The 21,826-nt window shown below is 42.6% G+C and overlaps 1 protein-coding gene across 9 annotated transcripts in view; it reads right to left on the reverse strand.

The window, feature by feature from the left end:
* LOC125770427 (WD repeat-containing protein 47) overlaps positions 1-21,826 on the reverse strand; it is a 63,140-nt gene that overhangs the window by 10,281 nt on the left and 31,033 nt on the right. Inside the window, exons 1-2 of one of the 9 annotated variants that reach the window (XM_049440030.1) lie at positions 8,456-11,908; positions 4,214-4,895 (exon numbers count right to left, since the gene is read on the reverse strand). The exons of the other annotated variants lie outside the window; for them this stretch is intronic. Of the exons in view, the coding sequence (XP_049295987.1) occupies positions 4,214-4,895; positions 8,456-9,027 (1,254 nt within the window). The 5' untranslated portion in view covers positions 9,028-11,908. Of the gene's footprint in view, positions 1-4,213; positions 4,896-8,455; positions 11,909-21,826 lie in introns of those variants that run through there. 9 annotated transcript variants of the gene reach the window in all.

Consider the following 21,826-nt stretch of genomic DNA (forward strand, 5'->3'; position numbering starts at 1 on the left):
CATGACCACAAGGCTACAAAACGGCGCAAGGAAGTACAGTTAAATTGCACCCAGACAATCAATCGAAGGCCGAAGAACAGTATGCAGAAGAACGGTACAGAGTGCAAGGGTTAGTAGATCGAAGAAGCTCATAACTTTAAACGATAATTTAGATTCAATATTTAGCAGTCGCGATTAGGGAAGGTCCGCTAATGAACCCTATTCCGGCAAGTTCATTATGATGCAACCTAGTTCCGTGCTTCATCTCACGATGGGAGAATTTTCGACCTTCAACCAGACGGACACCTCCATCCAAAATCATTACACCGATTCGAACAAGCATACGATGGAAATAAAAATTAAAAACACACATAATGATTATTTCGCCCATCGTCTCGCAAACGTAACTCCCAGAGAAACATCATTAACAACACAGTTCACACCCGAGATAGACAAAGCAATGAGGAAAACGGATAAGTAAAGATACCAGATTGGACGGTTTTGATTGTAGTAACGATGGTAGTAAAACCCTACCTTATGGAAAAGCCCTATTTCCACAAGGCTACCCCCAAAAAAGATGAGCCAATCCGTCGCGCACGGTTTAAAGCCAGCGTGTAGCCCGGTCATGCTGACCGAAAAACCGGGTCATACGCGTACAATCGCAACCATCATCAACCTCGTTGGTATCGGGTCACCCCCTAAGGGGTGAGATAAGCTCGTGTGGTGAAAACTTGGTCATATTGGTCAAAATTAAGTGGGTGTATTGATTTAACCAAAGAGGGATACAATTGCGTACATTTTAACACGTTCACCCCTCCGAGAGAAAAAAAAAACAAAACAAATTCATTGGACAAAAGAAATGAAAGCTACAAGTCGATCATGACCGAACATTTGGAGCGGGCTTTTGGAAAATCAGGTGTTTTCCCCGCCCGGTGGTGGAGGCAAAAATAAAACATTCAATTTACGACCTGTCTTCTACCCGTAAACCGAGCAGTTACTAGTGCTCGAAGATGCTAATTTAATATTTAACGGTCACTATACCTCCCTTTCACACAAAGCCATGGCTTCAATTATTAATGCATGTGAGGGACAAACTTCCTCGGGACTCGATACGGCTCTCATAACTTCATTAGCGTCCGATTAGGTCCGTATCGATCACATCATTTGATGATTTGATCGCTTTATGTAAGGGCGATTTTCCACCGTTTTACTCCGCGGTACTAGCCTTGAAAGATGAAACCACCATCATGGGCACAGTCCCGTGTGCTGCTTGTTTATGTTGAAAAAAGTGAAACTTTCATGTGGACCGTATAAAGCCCCATCACTGCTCGGCATGCACCAATTCCCGCAACAAAAAAAAAACCTCGACCGGAGTAACAAGTGACCATATTACCATACGATCTAACCCGACGACAATGAACCACACACGAGTGAAGGGCTGAGATGGTTCCCTAGGCACCGCAACGCTACATTAAATTGCAAAACCCGATGTAAACCGATAACGACACCGAAAATGGGAAAGAAAATACCTTCCTTTCGGGGACCATAAAGACATTTGCACATAATTCTAATGGCTAAAAGCGAAACGAACCAACGGAATAGCCGTTGCATGATGGATGGGTTAATTTAACCTGACCGGATGTTGATGGTGAGGCGCTCGTTGAATGTACCTTCGCTTGTCGATCGAATTTGCAAACTGCCATATGTAAAAACGGAAAACCCATTCAAGTTACGATCAGAAATTTTATGTGCTGAGTTTCACTTTTTATGTCTCTAACACTGCAACTAATGACGGTGGACTGTTGCCTCTATTCAGTCCTGGGGGTAGTTTTATTCGTTAGGGTAGAGTTTTTTAAATTAAACCTCCCCTTTCTCAGCTGGAAGCATTCACATGTGTGCGCTCATGACCCCGTTCAAATTTCATTTTTCCAGTTTTCACCCCCTCGGAGCGCCAGTTACCATTGTGCAAAAATCTTTTTTTTTTTTTTTTGGAAGAAAAGCTCTCTTTTAACCTCTAACCTAACAGAAAACCCCACAATTTAGTTCGTATTTTTGTATAATAATTTCCTCCAATTGACCTTAGAGGAAAGGGAAAATATATGCATTTTTCTTTTCCGTTTCCAGATGGATGTGTGTTTTTTCCTCCTATTTTTATACGCAGATTGTGTTAAGTTTTGGGCACATTAATTTCTGATTAAAATACATTTAAAGAAGGGCAAAAGTTTCATGCAAATTAGGATGGAAAAATGGTATGCAAATCGAATGGAAATCGATGATAATCGGACATGAGTTCAGTCGTTCATAACTGATTTTCCCTTTCTAGATAAATGCTAACAATTTTGTCTGGCCAATTTTTGTGCAAAAATGCATAATTTAAACGTTTTCTGTTTAAACGAAACAAGGAGCTAAAAATTTCCCTTAAACTATTCAAATTGTTACTTTAGCTTGGGGAGTTGTTTCCCCCTGTAGTAAAAAATAAATATAAAGTTCCCAACATTTACAATTTGTACAATTGATATAACGGACAGTTAAATTACTATTCGAATTTCGATAAAATGCTCATCAGTTATACAGCCATGTGAAGTCTGAAAACGGTGACACAGAAATCACATCAGGGGATTAGCCACGGAAACAAGTCCCGTCACCTTCGTGGCACAAATTTATTTGTTTTGATTTGCTCATCTCCGATGAAAGACAAAAAGTGTAAAAAAAGAAAGAAAAAAAGCACGAGGAGCTTATGGGAAAACGGGTGCGTTGTCGTCGGAAAACAAAATGAAAGAAATACAACCAAATAATATAAAGTCCCAATTTCAAACCAATAGCTGGCAATAAACCGAAGATGGAGTTACTCATCCGTTCTTCTTCCGCTAAGGTTCTTCCCGCTTAACTTATTAGCCGTTCCGTTCCTAATACCGAAAACAATCGATCTGGCATCGGAACAGGAAAAGCTCTAAGCAAACCTGAAATTCGTTCAACAAACCTGCAAATCTGAAGGCTTTCTGTTGCTTTGTTTTAAAGATTCCTTTCTCGCCCAATTTTAAATGGGTTTTATAACAGCTCGCGTGTAAAAATTCGACCAAAAAGCGGCCTGGAATGCGTGACCGGTTAAGGCAAAACCGCAACAAATTAAAAAGAATTTTCTTTCCCTTCCCGAAACTAAACTTCCACTTAAATAAAGAAGATAAAAACACCTTGCGTTCGGGGCAGTAAAATAAAATCAGCTCACCTGATCTTCTTCGCCAGTCTTTTACGGGACAATTATTTGTTACGCGATCATGACCGTGAGAGAGAGAGGGACGGTACATTCTTCCAGGAATGTCTTGTCCGCCACGGGGGCCATATTGCTTTCTTCTTTCTCCACTGTAACACGTAACACCACGCGTTAATCGAATTTCTTCCGGTTCTATTTTCCAAAACCGGGCGGAAAGGAAGAACCTTTCTCACATTCCTTCCCCTAACCGTTCACAGCCAAAATTGGACAAAGGAAATTGGGCATAAAGAACCGAAAGGCGCATAGAGAAATTAAAAGGCATAAGGAACGACGACCAAGCCACACTTCGGGAAAGGAAAAATTCTTCCAAAAAAGCTGTGTACGGGTTTTTCCAGCTTTTGTTTCATTTTCCCTGGCCACCGGGAGGGCGGAGAAAAACAAAGCGAAAGGAGAGCAACACATGACAAAATGACGACCAGCAACGATGACGCTGTAGAAGGAGTTTTACCGGTTTTTGTGTGCCGAGGGAAAGAAAGCATGTGTGTCAGAAGAAACCAATCGAATCAATCAACTTCCCACCAGCAAGCCTGCTCCCCCTTCCACCCTCCTTCCTCTTTTCTCCAAATTCCCTCCCGAGCTGTGGAGATCGCTCTCGGGTTCCCTCGCACTCTGATCGGAGGTTGATGATTTTAATTAACTTAGCGGATTGAAGTTTTTCGTTCCTATTTTCACCAGCCACAAGTTTCTTTCGCGAATTGTGTCTTGTGTGGTTTGGACCCACGGTGCGGACTAATAAATCACACACGCACACCGCAACACTGGTCGGGCACCGAAGCGGAAAGAGGTTTTTTTTTCTTGGGTTGGTTAGTAATGGTTTGTCTCACAGCCGCAAGAAAAAAAGGCAATTTGTCTGCCTTCCTACATCCGTTACCTTCCGGGTTGGCATAAAGTTGGGAGAAAATTGGGTCTACTAGTTCGAAGAATTTGTCACACACGCGTCTGTGTGTGTGTGGGTTAGTGTACCTGGTAATATTGGCTGTAGTTGATGTCGACGTTGTCGAGCAGATTGTCCACCGAGCGATGGTTCTTGAGCGACAGCAGCTTCTTCCCGTGCGTCAGATGCTGATTGTCGTAGCTATGGCCACCGTTGAGATTGTTGCCGAAGTTGTTGTTGTAATGGCGCAGGGCTCGCTTACCACCGTTAGCGTGCTGGTGCGGTGCCGACGAGGTTGATTGGTTTGGACTAACCACGCGACTACCGGCACCACCGGCCAGGGACAGATTGTTACTATTTACACTGCTGTTGTTCAGCTGCTGCTGCTGCTGCTGCGAGGGCTTTAGATGGCCGTGCGGGGATGATGAAACCCCACCGGCCGTTGTGGTGGTGGCGGTTAGCACATTCTTTGTACGATACTTGTAGCTGTTCTCGATGATGAACCCACTCGAGCCGAAATCTTCCATCGACTTCGAGCGAGATCGGGTCGAAGCGCTTACATTGAAAAATTGTTGCTGCTGCTGTTGCTGCTGATGTTGATGGTGTTGCTGCTGCTGCTGTTGCTGCTGCTGCTGATGTTGATGGTGTTGCTGCTGCTGTTGGTGATGATGCTGGTGATGTTGTTGTTGCTGCTGATGATGCTGCTGGTACTGTTGTTGCTTTTGCAACCGCTGCTGGAGATAATTGTTCTGTTGCGTGGTCGAATGCCGCCTGGAGACAATTTTCGCCGAGTGTTTTGGATGTGTAAGAAAAATGCGTCGTTTCAAAAATTGGGCAAACAACAGTGTCATGTCACGCAACCCCCAGCCAGGATAATTAAAGTAGCGCCAAATCGACAGAGTCATTATGTATGGAACGAACGGAACGGAATGGTGGTGTCTACTACTTGACACTACGGATGCGAAATAATTTAACGCACGATTAACACCGACAAATGGTTGGCGCAAAAGTGGCATGCAAAACGGTGCCAACTATTATAACTAAACGCACCACTGGAACTTTTCGACGTAGCACAAATCATTGTGGCTCAATGTTTAGTATTTGTTAACTGTCAAACTAATGCCTTTGGGGAGTCTTGGCTTTATCTTGGCTTAAATTTCTTAACCACATTTATCTGTTCACTTGCCATTTTACCAAAGTGATCCTTAAAGGAGACAAAAAAATAAATCTTCTCACGAAACAGAAAACGAGTTTCAAAGCAAGCAACAGCGTAATTAATTAAAATTTTCTCAATAAAGTAATATCGACAGCCCTGATGTCATCTGATGACACATTGCCTAAATCAGGTCTGCTTATGAATTATTGAATCTGTTTTCCCCCAACATCATCTGCCGCCCTAACTAATTGACATTTTAATTGGACAAAATCTTTTCCTTTTTTGGATGGCCGTGAATCTTTTCTTTCCTTCCTCTTACTGTCATTGAAGTCTTTTAGCGTACGACCGGTGGCTACTTTCCTTTTGCCCTAGTTGGGCGCCATGCGCTAACCCTCCATTAGATGGCATTCTAGCCTTCTGTGCGAACGTGCCGCAACAAAAAAAAACATGACCGGAAAAACTACGACCGGTTTTCAACCCCATTCGCTTTTCAACCGGATCACGCGCTCTAGTCCGATTTTGTTTTTTTTTGGTTCAATTCCGTTTGAAGGTTTTCCAATGCAATCCAGTGCAGCTTAGCGACTAGACACCGTACGGGTGGGTTTCGTGATGCAAAACGAAACTAACGAAGAAAAAATAAACAAAACTTAACCTTGATGATAGCAAACGGTGGACTTCAATGCAACACGCCGGAACCTTGGAAGTGGGAACAAAGTGGGTTTCGCGTGACAGTTTTAGTGCACCGGTCCGGTAAAGTGTGCCAAAATGAAATAAAGATGCTGCACCGAAGTGATCGTTGTCGATCGTTAATCATACGGTAACGCTAGCGCTAGAAAGATTAACTATCCGGAATGCAGTGGGTACATGTGGCACACAAGTCGCCACAGCCGAACCTACTGTCTAACGGAATTAAATTACTGCAGCAACAACAAAAAATCTTCAAACATCACCTAATCGTTTGCCAGAAGACTCTTATTCAGACAGCCTGACCTGCATTCTTGTAAACGGATTCGTACCGGTTTGGAATGTGTTTAATTGCCTGTCCAAGGTGGTGATGGTAGCATCCCCAAAGCATCGATGACGACACCGAGCGATAGAAAAAAGAAAATATCTCCCGAAGATAAATGGATTGAGCTGTCCCTCCGATATACCGCAGGGGGAAATTTCAACCTGATGTGTTTTGCATTTATGCACAGTACTAACTGGTCATTAGTAATGAGGCAACTCGGCCTCCTCTCTGTCTCTCTCTCGAGAGTTCCTAATGACACACGATCCCGTTGCAGATAATGTCCCAATCAAAACGGTCTGGCAATGATTGCAAATCCGTATCCGTTCCCTTGGGTGGACAAACAAGTAGCAAATACCATGTATCTGAGGAGTTCGAAACTTGTCCTCACGTGATCGCAACACCACAGAAGAGACCACGAAATTCAATATCTTTTCACGTAGCTTAGGACCATAGTGCTTGGGGAGTTGTTTTTCTACCCAATTTTTATCCAATTTTTTGTATGAAACCACGTATAATCAAACCTGTCACAACTTCAATATGAAGGTGATGCGATCAGGCGATTCGGGGCGCGAATGCTTAAAACCTCGACCACATTTTGACGATGCGGAACGGGGTGAAAGTAAGGTGAATCAGTACGATGCAACGAATTGAAAATCAACAACACATGCCGTTGGTCGAAATGAAAACCGCACCAACATGGCTACAGTGGGCAAAACTGTCAGATTTGAATTTTTATGCATCAAAAGCAGAGCAGCAGGTCTCTCTAATCGGTCGTACCAATGACACACCGAAAGAGGGGGGCTAACGTTGATCCGTTTTGTTTTTCGCAATCGTGATCGTGAAAGTGTTTTGTTTGCCTCGCGCTTTTTTTTTTGTTTGTTAATGGTTGATTTCATTTCGGACCGATCAGGTGCGAGTCAGATCCGTCTGGGCTGTCAAATTTCGTAAATTGAGAATACCCCTCAAGCTGATGGATTGCTTCACGCTTCACGAGACGTGCAGAATGAACCGGAAAAAATGAAAGTGCACATAATTCACATTTTTTGTTTTAATGACAAGCAGTGCAAACATGTTCCAATAAAACTTTGGATTTTTTTTGTAAAATTTGACAATTTAATGCACTATTGGAAATTCAACAATGCTCGAACAAGACATTAGGATTTTAAGATGTCCTAAACGTGGAGGGGAAAATATATTTAAAATAGTTCAACGTTTAAGGTGAGGCGATTTTGAGATTTTTTTAAAGTACAACTAGTACAAATATTGGATTGAGAGTTGTTCAGGATATCAGGAAGAGATATTGTTGCCGGTCCTATCGTGTGAGATATTCCTAACATTATTAAAAAAGAACACTTCATACTACGTACTCTACCACTACATGCCGAATCGGATTTTCAAAATCTGGGAAAAAAAATCTCACGTAAGCCTTTTGTCAAATGCTCCAATATTTAGAGGACGTCAAGTAGTAACGAACGTCTGAGAAAATTTTGTTTTATTGCTGCTCAGATTTTCAAGAATTTCTACCGATTTACAAAACATGGCAAAACATGGCTCACGTAAGGCTTTTGTCAAATCCTCCAATATTTGGAAGACTTCAAGTAGTAACGAACGTCTGAGAAAATTTTGGTCTATTGCTGCTCAGATTTTCAAGAATTTCTATCAATTTACAAAACGTTGTTTTGAGAGTAACATTTCAATAAGTTTTACTCGATTTCCTGCAACTTACTTCAAGATCTCAAGATATTTCAAAGACCTCAAGGTTTTCAAATCTGTTAACTATATGCAACAATTCGATCTCAGATCGAAAGTAACTCCCAGTACATCGTGTCCAACATGAATTACACCGTCCAACAATGCTCTCAATATGTTCGACTAATTGTTCAATCAGTAATAGCCCGATCATAATACATCACAAGATACTTGTAACCACGCTCAATCGAACATCACTAATCTAACAGAAAGAAATGCCCCAACAGCAACAGTTGTAAAGGAAACATAATTTCCGTTGATTAAACTACATCGAAGAATCCCACAGCTGCGTGTTCCAGCTTTTCGTTTACCATCCCAACCCGGGGGGACATCCTCCGCCCCGAGGGGTTGGTGTACATTTCCATTCCGTTCCTTCCATACATCCGCGATTTCTGCACAACTCCCTCGGTTTTATACCTCATCCGTCGTACAACTTCCATGTTGCTATCACTGTCAACGATCGCCGTCATGCCGGCGATGTTTTTCACCTTCCGTGCGGCAATGTTGTTTACCACGTAGTTGTTGTTATAGTCGTAACCCGCCCCGGACGATGCGGCCAGCGAGGAGGATTTAACGTTCAGGAAAAAGTCACTGTTCTGGCGCTTCAGGGCACCGGGCGGTGCGTACAGATATCGGGGCTGTCCACCACCGACACTTCCACCGTAGATACTTCCGGCGGAACTACCGACACCACCCCGCATACCACCGCCCGCACCCAAATCGGACAACCCGCCGGACATCCAGCGCGATTTGCCACCGGGCATAGACAGCATGGTGGAACCACTGGCACCACCACCCGGTCCGCCACCTCCTCCACCGCCACCGCCCGGTATGCCGTAGTTGTATGTTGGGGGCCACGGCCGTAACCGTCGATCGGAGTAACGCTTCTCCGTCAGAGCGTTCACCGGAAGGGCCCGATCGTAACGTGTCATCGGGGCGGGTACGACGGTCGATGCCGACGATGTGGTAGTAGCCGCCGTCAGTACCATTGCGACAAATGCGTCTCCACCGGCAAAAAACCCGGAACCACAAGCTCCTCTAACCGTCTAAAGCGAAAGATCGTTCACTTTCGCCCGGTGAGCGGCCACGATTTTCTTAAACACTAAATTCTCGAATATTGCACTACACCTGCTGCACGGGTGATACGGAATCTTTTATGTACATGCACTAATCACACACATACACACTCACTTAAGATCAACATACAACAAAATATGTCGCCATTTCTAAGGGGTTGTTTGTTGTGGCGAAAGTGTTGTTGTTCACTCTAAAATTGTGCATTCATTCGATATTTACTATCGACTATGAATCAATCACAATCACTGAGGAAAAAGATTTTGCAGATGGATGAAAAATTAATTAGAAAAAAAAATAATTGAAATCATTTGAATTGATCACGGTTCGGATTGATGTGCTTTCACTGTACGTTTGCTCCAGTTAAGTTTGCTCCACAAGTGCTGTAAAACTTCTTGTCACATTTTCGAAAGACTTCACATGAACAAAAACATAAAAAAAAGTACGATCATAAATCCACATACCGATTGACCCACTAACAAATTAGTGGATTTTTTTTTCGCCAAAAACACACACACACACAACTACATTTCGATTGAATTGCTTCATAAAATAAAGCTGTGCAATACCTCTCTTCACTTATACACCATACACGCAAACGCGCACACAAACGATGCCTCACGATCGTAGCTTCTTATCTTATCATTTGCAATACAATTTTCCCAAAAAAAAACGCAACGCACATTTTTCCCAACTACACTAAACTACACTTCTTCTTTTCCCCTTTTTCTGTTTTTTTGGACTTATTTGAAACTCGTGCCCGAAGCTTTTGATGTCTGCTTTCGAGCGTGATTTACGATGACGGTGAAGCTGACGCGCACTATCTCACAAACGGCGGTGGTGAAATAATGAAGATCACAAGCACTATAGCAGAGCGACTCGACTAATTTTGCGGCATGACCACCATCACCAGCCGAAACCGAGCCGAAAACAACGAGCTTCGAAACGAGCACGAGACGCGCGGCGTTGTAACGAATGCAGGAATTTCCAATTTTTTCCACCAAAAACCAACCAGCAACAACAACAAAATGTTCCCCAAAAATGCACACTTGTGTGTAAAGTAGTCTATTCCTCTCTCTCTCTCTCTGTCTCTAGAGGTGAAGGATATAAAAATATAAAACATAAACTAATACACCACCGGATCGAGGTGACCGGGTACACTATAGGATGGGTTGACCATCATCATTGTTTGCAAGCTTGTGTGTATCTCAACTCCCCTCATAAAATGGCTCCCAACGGATGAGATGAGGTGAGAAAAAAAAGCCAGACCGCTCATCAAAACTTCACTCTCTTTATGTTTGTCTTCCCTTCCCAAGTAAAAAAAAGGGCAGAGCAAGTTAGGGAAGGTTGCTTTTTTCTTCGCCACTTGTACATGCAACACCGGCATGCTAACGCTAACCAGTACCGGAACCTGGGAAGTTGCGATCAAGCTCGATCTCCTCGCCATCCTCCCTCAGGAATGAGCAAGTTCACCCCTTCATCCGGGGGTCGAGAGTAGTGAGCGGAGGGACGGCGGAGGGAAAGAAAAGCAACCAGCAGGAACGCGCTCCACGGCGCAAACGGTGAAAAACGGAACAGAGCGCGATGTAACTGTAACGTCACGGCATGCTCTTGTGCTACTTCTGCTATGCTAGCTCCGCTAGCCTTGCCCCTTACGGAAGAAGAGCGTGTGTGTATGGAAGACCTCATTCTTGCAAGGCAGGCAACTTCTGCCTTCCCAGACCCGAACGAAAGGAGAGAAGGTGAAGAATTAATCCAAACAAAGTAATCTTCAGTTCGGGAAGGTGTGTTTGTGGTTGCATTTTCCATTCAAGACGATTTTTAATACGATCGTGGTGAAGATGTGGTAAACCGTTTTCGGGGACGAGAGACAGTAGCTTGCAATCCCATAATCAATGAGTTTTGACGAACAGTTATGCAGGGGAAGTCGTCACGGCAACCTGTTTTGTGGTGTTTTTGTGATCTGGCCGTGCCCGTACTACACACTCTCAAGGAAGAAGAATTCACACCCGAAAACCCCTCCACATCCAGTAGAGTTCCCGTTGAAGCACGTTGAAGATCCGAACAACCCGATTGGCATAGATATTGTATGTGAGCTCGAAGTTGCTGTGGAGAATGTATATTCTTCACGTATCTCTTTCAGTTAAGAATTGTGTTCGAGATCCGCTCGCATCTGATCGCAATTTCAGAGGAAGTTCTTCGTTACTTCGTTTGTTACCCACTAATCGGAGAAGAAGAACGGAAGGCTCGCTTCAACCCTCTGTTGGTGGTTAAGTGTTGTTGTTGTTGTTATGTGTTTATTCCACCTTTCACCGAAAATTGTTCTCGGGAGTTCTTTTTTTATTGGCTTCCTCCACAACCATAACACACAGAGCCGCGTGTTTGCCAATCGATACTAGAACAACCTGTTGCGTCTGGTGTGCGCTTCAAGCCTTCACTTAGCATTCACAGAAGTGATCACACGAAGATCGCATGAAAGGAGATCGCAATTTACACTATTCTTATGCTATCGTAGTACGGTAATTTGGGCCACTTGTGAACACAATGAAGTACAGACGCGCGAACAAGTATGATCACACTTTTCGCCACTTTTAGCACCAGCATGCAACAGGAGAGCAAATGAGTAACGACGTACAGTAAAATTTGCTTTAAAACTGCCGTAAAAGCACAGACGGGAACGGGCGCGCGCGTTTATACAACTGGCACCATACTCTACCGAAAGCCGTCCGATACGCGTGAGAGCTAGCTGGGAACTGAGCATCGGACCGACTAGATCGCTCTGGCTGGCGGAACGTGAACCTCTCTCCCCGTCGAGGTTGCGTTTCCCTCCCCCTTGAAAACCACCCCTAGGAGGTGGTGTGGACTTGATTTTTCCATCACGCACCACCCGCCACCCCCTCCCCTTGGGGATCGGCTTCTCTTCGTTTGTGGTTGAAAAACGAAATCAAACAAGCCACGAGCCGAGTGGAATCAACCGAGGCCAACAAGCGAACGGGGGTTGGGTTGGGTGAGTTTTTCTTCGGTTTTTTTTTTTTCGCCATTTGGCTACAATAATGGTATCATCACCTTGACGGGGGGGGAGGGGTGGAGTTGTTACCAACAGGTTGCCCGATACAACCCTCTTCGTGATGATTAGCTCCCGCGAATAGGTTGGGGAGCTCTTATACTAGCCGATCCACCATGCAACAACAGCTGCTGCTCTCGGGAAACTGCAAAACTGGATCTCTTTCTGCTTAATTCTTTCTCTCTCCCCCCAATGAGGGAAAAGCGGAAATGGCTCTACGCGTTCTGGTCTCTCTCTGGTTCTCGCACATTTGATCGCAAGTGATCCAATGTAGATCATGTACGGCAGTGGAAAAGTGAGGACAAGGGTTGCGTGGTTTAGAATTTGTTGCTATTTTCCAATGCTCTACTCCCAACAAAGGGCTCTTCGTGTACGTATGACCAACGTTTAGCTTTTATTTGAATCAATTAAGAGTTTTACTTTTCATTCTACTTTCGCAGACGCACATTCCGGTTTATTATGGTGGAAAATAGAAAGTTCTTTATTCTATTTGTAAAATGTTAATTTATAGAAAAAAGGGTCTGCTTACTGAAGCACTTCGTGAATAGTACACAGCAAGGTTTTGGTTTATATTTCTGATTAGAAAATAAAATGTCGAAAAGTATACAAAAAGTAAAAAAGTAAACTAAAAGTAAAAAATAAAAAAAGTAAAAAATAAAAAAAGTAAAAAAGGAAAAATATAGAAAATAAAATATATAACATGAAGAGTTCTAGAAAGTTTTACATCGGTTCCATAATAATGTTTTCTATCCCACAGACCATATGGCACATTACACTAACGTAATCCATTTTTGCTCCTACCCGCCCATTCACAGCGAAAGTACTCTCCCGTCGGGCTATCGGTTCGCTTGTTTGCAATCTTATTACCGATTGCTTTTAAAAAATCTGTATCACTTTCTAAAACGAATACTTGTGTGCTGCTGGTACTGCTGCACCCAGCAAAGTGGAGTGGAAGAAAACTAAAAAACATTATGCTCCGATTTTCATCAATGAACTCTTTTTTTCTTGCTTCGCACTCTCGCAACAGTAGATGGAACTTCCCAAATCACGCATAATTACTTACTTACACCTACACAGACAGAGGTTCTATGGTATCTGTTTTCTTTTTTTTTATTTCCAATCTCTGTACACTTGCTCTTCCCAACGGAGCGATATTGTAGAAGAGTGAAGAAGAAAAAAAACATATAAATTACAGCGACATGGCGAACGGCGAAGGTACGACCTGGCACATAATGAGCCGGATGAACAATAGATTAGTTGCAGTTATCAAAGTTAATTAATTATTTTCTAACAAAATTTCGAGAAGCAAAAAAAAAACGGTCAAATCGAACCGTAATAGCGCGTCCCAGACTCGAGAAATTAGGCATTACTAGATAGAAATTTGTTGCTCCGGTCGAACAAACCGTTTTCTGCGGTGCGTGCTTGTCTGCACGGAGGACATACAACACTACGCACACTACGCACATATGCTCCGTACCCAAAATGATCGCGCTACAAACCGATAAAATATGTAAATGATGTTGCTCGCTGTTGGCTCACGTTTCCCGCGATAGTGGGAAGCATTTTTTTTTTGTGGAAGTTTTCTTCCTTCGTTTTTCTTCTTCGGTTGGGGGTGAATTTAAATGATGCCGAAGCGGGAAAGCTGGCATTACCGGAAGAAACCGTTACGACGGTTGTATCATAGCAGTTTTTTTTTAATGTTGCTGTTGCTCCACTCACTTCTCAATTGTGGCGATGTAATACTAAAATTTCGGTTTCGTTCACTTTCCAAGAAAATACACAAAAACAACAAAAAGATGCACCCAAAAATTTGCAATCGAAACCGGACACTTTGCGTATTGAAAACGGAAGGATCGCTTAAAGTTTTTTCCCCTCCTTTTTTTTGTTCGGTGAATACTTTAATGCGTTTTGAATTGATATACAACAAAATGCTGCTTTTGTTGCCGCCTTTTCTGAAAAGATGATCACCGATGAGGACGCACTTCTTGCTCGTTGAGCAAACCCCAATGCGTTTTGTTAAGCGTTTTGTTGCTTTCCATGGAATGTAGGAAGCAAAAACAAAGCGTTGAAAACCCGCCACTGAGCGAGGTGAGCTGTTTTTTTTGTGTTTTTTTTTTGTTTATTGAATGTTGTGAAAATGTTAAAAGAATAATAATAAAATCATACTCAACGGTGTAATGCAGCGAATGCAGCCAAAGCACCGATCATCATCGATTGATGAGCATTATGCAATGCAAATAGCTTTGAAGCTCATCATCATCCGTAAGCGCAAATTCAATCGTGTTTCATTGAGTGGAAGCATAAACATCAACTACAAAATGAGGGAGAGCAAGAAAAAACGGTAGGCCGATGGTAAACGAATGAAAACAACCCACACACACACCCCACTGTGAACGATCATCATCCGCGCGTTCTGTCGGATGAACAGTTATACATCGATTCCGCAACTGATAATCGAGATAACGATCGATTGATTGTGTGATTAAGCAGTGTACAAATAAGCAGACTAACGTACAAGGGTTCTAGGCGTACCGTTCTAGAGGAAAAACTTCAACGCCGTCAAGAGGCCGTCCGATTCGATACACTATTTTCTTCGACTAGTTCACATCCCGTACAACCCGTAAGCTTTGAATCGAGGTCAGGAATAACTATAAAACTAAAGAAAACACTAATCACACTTGACTGGAAATTCCTTTCCAGGTCCGTGCACACACTGTTGAGAAAAGAAGGTTCAGAAACTCACACACACAAAAAAAAACTAACAATTCAAGCGCCCAACATCATCATAAAGGGTAATCTTTGTTTTGTGGTGAGCGGTGATTGTATTATGGTTTCCGATTTGCTAAATCCTGCTCGGATTGTTTTCCCCATTCGAGCTACATTCCAATCACTGTTCGATCATTCAATCGGGAACGAATATTTAGAGGTCGGTTTTCCGATTTTCTTTGAATTTGATTTTGTCGCAACCAGTGAAGCAAGAAGATTTATCACAAAACTTTTACCCCAAATATAAGCCACCCACCATTAGCAACAAATCGAATGAAAACAGCGCAAACAGCGTAAACACGTTCGCCACTGTACACATCTCGAACCGCCACCCACCTTCAGCATTTTTCTCGTCATTTTCCAATTGGAAAAGTCAATTAAAAAGATGAATAATCTCTTCCCTTCGAAATTAGACAATGCCCATTGCCACTAGGTGTGTAAGGAATGCTAGCAATGTTGGTGGGTTTAAATAGACAACAAAACGCAATTGTGCGGGTGAGGATGGAAAAACGGGGTAACAGCTACACCAAATTAGATCGGTTTATCCAACCAACCTGAACGTTAGCCTCCAGCGGTCGATTGAGGGAAAGAAAAGAGAAAGAAGAAGAAAAAAAACAAATGCCGCCACACAGCAGCTAAAATTTTGTCTCTCCAGACACCAGATAATACCAGATCACCAGAGCACCAGAGGGGTTTGGACGGTGAAAATTTTCGCTTTCACTCGGAAAATGCTACCCCACGACCCTTCTTGAACGGTTGTGGAAAAGTGAACAGAAAAACACCATCTTCCATGCGGTTGCAATGCGACAACAAACACGACAAAACAAAAGACTTGCGTGCTCAGGGTAAAGCGACGAACCCCCCCGGACCTGCAGAGGTGAATAGATCAGGTACGAAATTATGACGCCGTGTAAGGTCATTTATTCACGCGGAATTATCTTCTTGTCCACTGCTTCATCGTACGAATAATATCTAAGCTTTATTATCCATCCATGCGTTCGGACCAGACCAGGCTGCATACAAATTTTTTGACCTTTCTCACTCGTCTGGATTTTCTCGATTCCTCCACTACCAAGAGCACTTTCTCCTTATGGTAGATGACGGGGTTTAGCAAAAAAAAGAGGAGTGTCACCACTGACACAACCCGAACACTTGAGATTTGAAGTTTGGGAGGGCTAAAGCGGGGGGTTTAACACTAATGCTCCGGCGGCACAACATTGTTATAATAGTGGTAATCACTCTGACAACATTTTGCACCAACGTTCACACTTCTTTCGGCAACCCCTCCCCTTACACGCTGTCTTTCGAAGCATTTGCGTTTTCCCGTTTCCCGTCACTCTTTTCATCACATTAAATTGTTGGAAGCAAAAAAAAATAGATCATCCTAATGTTAGAAAATCAAAATAAAGCGCTCCCGCGACTTAGGCCGGTAGGTAGTCGTAAAATGATTAAGATATGTTCCTTCTAGCAACACACGCACACGATTGGCCGACAAACGGACCGTTCGTTTGTGGTTTCATTTCCGTACGCACGGCAATTGCTGAACGTCGTGACCATGATGATTGATTGATCTGTCCGCCTGCCTTTTTTTGTTATTGCTATTATATCTTCGATCGCTGCGTGAAAGTTTACCATCAACACGACACGAGAATGAAGACATTTTGCCCCGAAATGATCACGATCGTTGTTGAGTTTGATTGATCAAAAAATAAAACATTCGCTTTAGTAGGATTTTAAAGAAGCCTTTAGCTGGAGTAGAAAATCTCAAATCATTCTAAAATATTTAACCTTTTCTTTGTACTTTTTTGTGAGGTTCAGTTAAAACATTGAACCACATTTAAAGTCATTATTCCTGCATATGAACTAGTTTATACCGATCATTATCCTTTCAACGCTTGTTACATTTAATTTGACACAAAAATTGCCATCTTTTACCACAAAAGCTAAACAACACCACACAATGCGATTCATCCTTGCTCTGGTAAACTAGATATTTTCAAATTGTAAAAGCATTTTTCCTTTAACCGGACGGAAGCTCGTTTCCAAAACTCGTGCTCGTGGCGCCTCAATGTCACACACATTGAGCTTTGACTGACTCGTTGGTGCTACGTTGCAATTTGATGTAATTGCTTTACCGTTACCGAGGTAACATAAAACACTGAAATACACGTTCTCATCCACAGCACGAACAATGCGTTTTTTTTTTGCTTAACTTTACTGTTGAGGGTTTGGGGGGTTCTGGTACGAAAAGTCAATAGCAACCGTTATTGGCCACAGCGGCAAGAAAACAGTGGATGATAGTGGAAAGGAAAATTCGCACCACAAAACCACCACAAACGCATCACCTTTTCGCCAGATTGCCATAAATCATTTTCTCTCGGGTTGACATTGCAATTGCATCATACCGACTACGTTCCGTTTTCCCATGGTGTTGTAGCATCGTCAGGCGGGAACATCCATCCAAGCGGCCATTTTTCCGAAACCGCCGCCGTCGAAAGAAATCGACAACCCTTTGCCGACGGGTAGTTCACTGTGGGAAAGGTAGTGAAAAGAAAAACAATGCCCAATTCCACCCAAAAACCCCCCCTACACCGAACGGTGTAGATTTCTCCCCATACTTCCCACCGTAAATGTGCGAAAAAAAATCCGAAAGATAAGATGAACCGCTTTGATATAGTTTTGGTAGATTAGTTCTCGCATTTTTTTTCAAAGCAATATCTTCTTCTTTTTTCAATCCCAAAAACAAAAACTTCCCCCCAAGGAAGGTTGTTTGAGAGCGGTGGCGTTTAGTGTTGATAAAAATTTGCCACAATTATCTCTTTTCACTTTCGCTTTTTTTTTGCTCGTTTCGGCTCGCCTGTGACCCTGTATTATCCCCTAATCAAGTTTAATCGCGCTCACCGATATTTGGGATTTGTGACTCGGCTCTTTTGCTGCAATTGCTTCAGAGGGTTCATCATTTTCTGCTTCATTGTTTTGCTCTTTTACCTAATAAATCATATTCGCACAGCCTTTACAAAGCGGAAAAAAACACTTTCACAAAAGTAATGACGGTTTGATAAATGTGTCTTGTTTGCAACAAGATCGCTAAAGAAACCAACAAAAAAAGGGAAAACGCCATGATGGATTGATGAGGCTTATGTCATCGAAACTGTCCTTCGCTTTTTTTGGCTTTTCGACGGATGTTAAGTAAAATTGTCATCTGTTGACGAAAAGCACCCCCATCCCACTTGATGCATTTTCACAGTGAGGGACAGCAGTTTGAAGGCTAACCTTCGCTGACTTTCCCAACGGAGCGCGCACCGGAGACCGCACCGGTGGTAATAAAAATAATTCCTCTCACTAAACGCGTGAGAACGGTCCAATGTTGCGCGTTCCACGTTAACGAAACCATTTTGTCACATCGGTTTTTATTGTTTTACCGCTTTATTTAGTGTGAGACACATTAGATATGGATCGGTGGGTTTTTTTTTGGTAGTGTCCCTTAACATTGCTCTCACTTTATCAAACCCGTCATCAACCCGTCCTGTCCAAATCATAACCACCATCAACCAAGAGTAATTACGCCTAATTGAAAGAGTTTCATCTTTACAACGTTTGAAGAAGAAAAAACACAAGAAAAGTTAGCTTCACAACTGTCATAATTGTTATTTTGACGCAAGCATTAGGAAAATAGAAACAAGATCGTGCTGCGATCACATTTCAAAATCTGACAGCAGCGGCTGGAAGCAAGTAGCTTTCACTGGTTCTTTTCCTTCAAACCTCAAACCCGCAAAAGCTTGCTCTTTACTGCACAACAACAACAGCAAAAAATCTCCATGGCGCCCAAAATTATGAAATTTAAATTAGATTACCATCGACGATCGGCTTCTTCTGTCGGTGTTTGTACCACACAGTAATGGTGCACCGCCGTTACGAACCTTGGGACGGATCCCATCTTTTCCTCTTTCCCAAAAACCGATCCTCATCATCATGATCATGTATTGAAAATCAAATCAATACAACCCAGAGGGGGGGGGGGTTCAAATGGAAATTAATAACGAATCTATACCACACCACGCAGAGCTAAAAAAAGATTCTTCTTTTTCCAAGGAAACCTAAAGGCAACAACCGCACACGCTGCAACTCGTATCAACTCGTGGAAAAAGGTTGTTGATGCGATGGCCACATGGTCACTGCACGCACCGGATACCTCTCTATAAACCCGGGTTTTCACAGTGCGAACAAATGTGATTACCGATTTAGTTTCTTCGCTTCATCTTTACCTCCTAATAATTTTACCAAAGGGAAGGTGTTCTTGTGTGTGGGTGTGTCTGTTGTAATGATGCAATTATTCTTATCCCCAAAAAATACCCACAAAGATACACGTGTTCGCCCTGTTGAATGGTTTGGTAATTTCATAAATCAAATAACTACAAGGTGTTTGGCAATAATTCTTTAAGTACAATAACTAAGCAGCACCGCTGAGATGCACAAACTATTTTCCTTTTCCTCTTTTTTCTGAGTTTGTTTTCCTCTTTCGTTTTGCTTGTTCAAGCAGTTGCAGAACCAAAGGTTTCAACCGAACGTTCTTAGTGGTACTGTAAAGGAATTTATCCAACAGAGGGTGTGCGTTTTTTAATGATCGCACATATTGAACAGTTTGGTTGCACGTGTTCCACCTTGGTTAGTCGTTTTTTTTGCGCATGAAGGAAAAATCGCACGAGCCATAGGTTTGAAATTGGTGGAATGTAAATTTCCATTCCTTGCTGTTTTTTTTTAGCCATCTGGTCTATTTTCCCGGTTGCGTTGTAGGTGTAACGCTTAACATCCTCTCTATCATTAGCTTCCTTCCCTCCGCCGGTCCGGGCCCTGTTTTACCGTGATGGATCGACCTTACATGCACTTACTTGGGCAACTTCATTAGACGAAAAGAATGCTCCTTTGCTTACCTGCAAATAGATAAAAAAAAAGACAAACATTTTAACGAACGCGTTTTTTTTAAGGTAGTGCAACCGAAACCCCCCAAAAATAGATGGAATAGTAGATCGTCCAAATTAAAGCCCATCCCATTTGGGCCGCCCATTAACGGTGTGTGCGGTAATAGGCCATAGTTTGCACACTCGCGCGTCTGATATTTGCTAACTTCACACACGCATAATAAACGCTGAACACCCACCACACGCTGAAACAAAAACAGAAATGTGAAGCAAACAACAGAAAGAAAAACAAAATAACCAAAAGTCCCATCCACAAGCCCGAAATAAACGTATCACGCTCGCTTGGATAACTAGGTGTCAAAAAGTATGATTGTCAAATTATTTGCCAACCCTTGCTCATCACACCCGGTCCAACCCTGTGGCCACCGTTTGATCACTGATCGACCAAATTTTCCTCCTAAAAAAGTGAATGAAACGGCGGGCCACCTAAAACAACAACGAAAAAAAAGCCCGCCTCTCATACGAAAATGATGCTGATCAGGTAATGGGTGTGAAGGTGCGATGATCACCGGTCGGTTTTGTGAAGGCTTTTTCCATCATTTCTTTCTGCCATCGCAAAACCGCACCCCCCCATCACCCCGATCAGTAGCTTTTTCTTGATGTTATGTCATTCCCTACATTCAAGGGTTTTTGTTTTTCACGTTACTACCAAACGTTGAGATCTTTCACGGGTGTTTTTTATTTCTCTCTCTTTCGGTGGCTTTTCTTTTCGTAAGTTTTGTTACGAAACCAACGGGTTAGTTAGTGAAGGGGGAGGAAATTATGATATGAGCCTCCCGAGCCCTTTTGTGACACAAGCAGCATTTATTAGCCAACTGTTTATGAGCTTCAACTTCGGCCTATTGCAACGATACACGGCACATACTTTTCGTTCCATCCGGTGTCGATGACTGTTTTGTTTCCTGCTAACACAGCCGTGACAAATTTTTACTGTCGCAATCCCAAAAAAACTCATAAAAGAGTCAAATGGTTGACCTCCGAGGGCTAGTGCCCTGTTTTTCCGGGCTGCATAATCCGTCGGGCTGAGGTTTGACTTTACGTTAGGCAAATTAGAGGTTACACCTTTTTTTAATTTTTGGGGGAAGGGAAAGTTAAAACAAACGCCCGAAAAATGCTTACTATTTTCGATTGTAGTCCCCATACTTGTTAGCTTGATCTCCCCTCCACCCCCCTAGACGTGATTCATTTAAAAGGAATTTAGCGAGGCATTGCTAATTAGCGCTCGTTAACGTATTATCTGTTCCGGTTCGATAGGGCCGCAATGCGTAGAAATGCGAAGATGAAAAACCTAATGCCAGATCGGATTAATTCACACCGAAAATGCAGCATTGCTAGTAAACGGATGGTGAAACATGTGTTAGATAAATGTGCCTAAACCAAACACCAAACAAAAGTGGAGCAAATACATAATTTCTGGTGCATTTCGCTTTGGCTCATTATATTAAAAAAGTCACCCCTAATCAAGCTGTTTTTTGTCATACGAATTAAAAGTTAAAGGGACGATCCTCAGTTTTAGTTAGTCAAGCGAAACATTACGTAAGGTGCCATATCTGTCTAATGGTAGCAATACTAAACAAAACTTAGAAATGATACCTTAGCCACTAAAGCTACAACCCTGGACAGATTTGAGCGATTGCATACAACTTTTGTACAATATTCCATGCAAGCTACAAATCGTATGAAACTGCCACGATCAGAGCCAACGCAACGAACCGCGCATGTAGCGCAACAGTAAGACAGTCACATGGCACGTGTAGTAAACCCTAAACAGTACTGAATTGTACTTAACAATTTTCGTTAAAAAAAATAAACCTACTAAAGATGTCTATAACAGCGTAGCAATAAATTTCATCAATAGTTCACTTATGGAACAGCTTTAAAGCTAACATGAACTTCGCTTGTTAA

The sequence above is a fragment of the Anopheles funestus genome, chromosome 3RL (assembly GCF_943734845.2).
Source record: "Anopheles funestus chromosome 3RL, idAnoFuneDA-416_04, whole genome shotgun sequence".
Classification (NCBI taxonomy): domain Eukaryota; kingdom Metazoa; phylum Arthropoda; class Insecta; order Diptera; family Culicidae; genus Anopheles; species Anopheles funestus.